The sequence below is a fragment of the Nicotiana sylvestris genome, chromosome 10 (genome assembly GCF_000393655.2).
Source record: "Nicotiana sylvestris chromosome 10, ASM39365v2, whole genome shotgun sequence".
In the NCBI taxonomy this organism is placed as follows: Eukaryota; Viridiplantae; Streptophyta; class Magnoliopsida; order Solanales; family Solanaceae; genus Nicotiana; species Nicotiana sylvestris.
Genome location: NC_091066.1, coordinates 132,826,683 through 132,830,906, shown reverse-complemented (window position 1 = coordinate 132,830,906; position 4,224 = coordinate 132,826,683). Strand labels below are relative to the sequence as shown.

At 30.9% G+C, this 4,224-nt stretch overlaps 1 protein-coding gene across 1 annotated transcript; it reads right to left on the bottom strand.

Moving 5' to 3' along the window:
* Nucleotides 1-676: 676 nt before the first annotated feature.
* On the bottom strand, nt 677-1,753 carry LOC104229784 (uncharacterized). The gene is made up of 2 exons (XM_009782483.2): nt 1,247-1,753; nt 677-1,120 (listed from the first exon to the last, which is right to left on the bottom strand). Exons 1-2 carry the CDS (start codon nt 1,751-1,753, stop codon nt 677-679), a joined length of 951 nt encoding a protein of 316 aa, XP_009780785.2.
* Nucleotides 1,754-4,224: the final 2,471 nt, after the last annotated feature.

Genomic DNA, 4,224 nt, shown 5'->3' with positions numbered 1-4,224 from the left:
GCCTTTGTTTCTTTTTTCTTTTCCAGTATTGTAGTTCAAATGAAAACATTTTGTTGGGTTTATATTCACTTGTTGAATCTTTACAGTACATGAACTTCATTATTTTTAGCATTTAAATCCTTTCCAACTGAAATTTTATACAGTTATTCTGATCTACATTATTTTCACCATAAAGCTTCTTTCTACCAGAATTTTAATTTATATATTATGCCAGCTACATATATTATAGTTTTTTTGTAGTTGTATTTGTAGATAATTTGTAGATTATTTTAACAGTGTGTTTTGTTTCTTTTATATTCATATTTTGAATGTAAAAAATACTCCATCTACAATATTTTAATTTTTTAACTACTTTACTACATATTTATAGAAAAATCCTAACTAACTACATTATGATCTTAAAAAAACCATGTATTTTTTTGTAGTTTTATTATAGATAAACTGCAAAAACACATTAACAACTATGTAAAGGATTCCATATATAGTAAAAAAGTTCTATATTATATATATAAAAAACATTCATAAACAAATTAATCTATGAAAGTATTATCTCAATTTAGAAAAATCCTAACTAACTACATTATGGTCTTAAAAAAAACCAACGTTACACATCAAAATCTATTATCCAGAACTAACCAACAAATTTTATGAAATATTCTGTTAACTACATAAAATTTTATTTCTTTTTGGGTGCATTCTTGCAAGATCTTTTGTTATGCCCTTCTCCTCCACAGTTGCCGCATGAAACTTTGTACTTCTTTGAATTTATTTCATCATATGTTTTGTATCTTTCTTTTTGAGGCCTTCCTGGCTGCCTTTTCCTTCCTTTAGGTGGATTTACTACTTCTTCAATTATATGTTGTGGCACATTCCATTTGCTTTTATCAGGTAGAGGATTTACTGGTATTTCATAAGTACGCAAGAAGTTCGCCCTTATGTAATAAAGAGAACAATATTCTTTGAAAGACTCATCCCTTTGTCTTAAAGCAGCCAAAGCATGTGGACAAGGTAGTTCATCAAGCTGGAATTGCTCACAACTATATTTCTTGTTTTCAAGACAAACAATATAGCGCCTCATACCATCTATTACTGTATGGATGTAGTCTGTTGAAGCCCTCACCTACGAGTACATTGCAAACAAAAAAATAATTCATATACGGTTAAAACCAAGATATATACAAAAAATCTACAAAAAATCTACATTATGCTGTTTATGAATTTGATTCAATAAATAATCTGATCTTACTCTAAGCTTGTGCGACAATGTGCTGTTGTCATCCAACTCTTTGTTGAATTTGTATCCAAGGTATGTGAATGTACCCTTTGCTTTCAATAATTTTTCTTTCGTCCAACGTTCAAGAAGGGTTCTCATATACTCTAATAGTTCTACTATCTGCAACTCTCTTGCATATTTTGTTACAGCATTTAATGACTTTGCAATGTTTGATGTCATAGTCCAAGTTCTGTTCACCGTAGCATGTACTCGATACCATCTATGATATCTAATATCGTATAAGTATGCTTTAACACGGGGTTCAATCTCCTCAATCTTTGACATCCTTTCATTAAATTCATCAAGTGTGTATGACCGCGCCGTGGCAAAGTATAATTCACTTAGCTTAAGATGTCCCTTCTTGAACTTTGCCCGTATATTTGTCCAAATATGCCACATGCAAGAATAATGGAGCATGCCGGGATAAACAATAGATGTTACCTTCAAGATACTCTCATTCCGATCTGAAACAACACACATATTTGGTCTTTCACCATACGCGAGCTTGAATTGCTCAAAAAACCACTTTCATGATGCGTCATTCTCTGAATCAACAACAGCATATGCCAATGGTAATATGGTACCTACATTATGTGGCAAGAAGCAATTAATTGGCTGTAGTAAATGCAGAAGAAGACATATATATATACAAACTACAACTATTCTATAATATATCCACAATTAATCTGGAAGTACTACAAAAAACATACAAGCTACAATATTTCTACAAATAAAACTTCAGTACCTGCTGCATCCATTGTACTGGATGTTAGCATTATTCTCATGTATGCTGACTTTAAAAATGTCTCATCAACTACTACAATTGGCCTACAATATTCCCAACCATTGATTGACGTACAAATCGCAACAAATATATACAAGAAGCAGTCATCATCTGTCTTCTTCAATTTCACTACAGACCCCGGATAAATCTTCTCTAGAATATACAAATAACTAGGCAATTTGTTGTAGGAGTCAGCAGGATGACCTCTCAAAAACTGTAAAGCCTTTTGCTTTGCTCTCCAGGCTTGCATGTTGGTTAGATTCACGCCGTGTTCAGACAAACATGTCAAATTGAATGTCTTTTGGGGTGTAAATTGTCTTAGGATCAGAATATTTTGGAATAACCATGCTACCAACTACCATGGCAGTAGGTTTGCATTGTATGAATGTATTGTCCATTAAAGAACATGTGTGTTGGTTGTCGAAATTTCTGACCTTGAACATTGCAGAATCATTTATGCTAGTTGCCTTGAAGTGCCATGTACAGTTTTCACCAACACATATCAGCTAGTAGCTACAAAATAAATACATTTTAAACAATTGGTTAAAATTTAGATTTTAAAAAAAATATGTTTTAGCTTAAACGATCACATTATACAATCTATATTCAACATAACTACAATTCTGTTAAACATTATCACAACGAAAACTGAAGAAGTAAAAAATTACAAATAAACTACAAAACTAAAAAAAAAAAAAAACTTTGACTATTCATATGTTCATACCTTCTAGCACTAGATCTTTTAACCCTGAATTGGAACTTGTGCATGACAGAATAGTGCTTCATTGCAGTTGCAATTGTTTCCTTGTCTTGGTATACTTGTCCTACTTCAATAGAACTTGGTGTACTATCTGTTATTATTATACTTTCATATTCCTCTATAACGGGAGATGTTGGCATATCAAGTAACTTTAGTATTCCAGATGAACCTGCATGAAAATAAATATAAATATTGTTATCACCAGTTTGTAGAAAACTTGTAGAAAGATTGAAATTCACTATTTCATATTAATATTTCAAATTTTTTAAAAGTATAAATTTTGTAGATATTTCAGAAATCCATATATATATATATATATATATATATATATATATGTAATTTATTTGTAGATAAAATGTAGATAAAGTATAGTTCATTGACAATGTACCAGAATTACATAAAAAATATAACATCACACACTTGCAGTTGTGTTCTCATTGTTAATACTCAATTTCATATTGAAATCACGAACAATTATACATAGCGGATATGATCCTAAGTTTTTGTTTTCCTTTTTCGTCTCCATGTATACACGAACACCCATATCGTTCTTAATTTTCATTGGAGGACAATGCTCGTTGACAATGTATTTGATTTCTATAATTTTTTTGGATGTATCAACCATTAATTGTTGTGCTATTGTAGAAATAATAGACTATAACTCGCATTGTCATCGACTACAATGCCATCGACCTCGAATTCTCTAAATCTCCCATAGCTATCCCAATTCTCATTCAATTGTAGCATAATTGGTATTTTTGCCATAATTGCTTTTATTGCAGAAGAATTGTAGAAGATTTTATCGATTTTGATTTCTGAAATCAGAGAAAATGTTGAAACAGAGTTTATCGCAAAAACATAGTATAGAAATTTTGTAACGAAGTCGACGATAGTTATTACTATGCGTGATTTACATTGTGGAAGATCTGGAAAATATTAAGTTCCCCTTTTTTAGACGCCTAAATAAGGAATCCTACAGGTACAATGATTCTTTATTTAATGCATTGTATATATTATGTAGAAATACTATTAGCATGAAGGGTAATATGCAAACTATGAACATATTTAGTAATATAGTTTTCTATATGGTATAGGAACGAAAATTACCCTAAATTTTTTACTATAGAAAGATTATTTAAGCTAAAAGATATTACTATAGAGATTACATTCATCTTTATTCCTCAAACAACCCTCGGCTTTTCTTTAGGTTTCTTAGTACTACTCAAGCAGGGGCGAACCCGCCTTATAGCAAAGGGGTTCAGTTGAACCCGTTTCGCCGAAAAAATTTATTATTTACTTGTTAACTTTATCAGAAAATCATAAAAGAAGATAATATTATAAGACATGAACCCATTTGACACAAATTGAAGCTGCAAAGCAATGACAAAGAGGGTCCATAATGTGGGT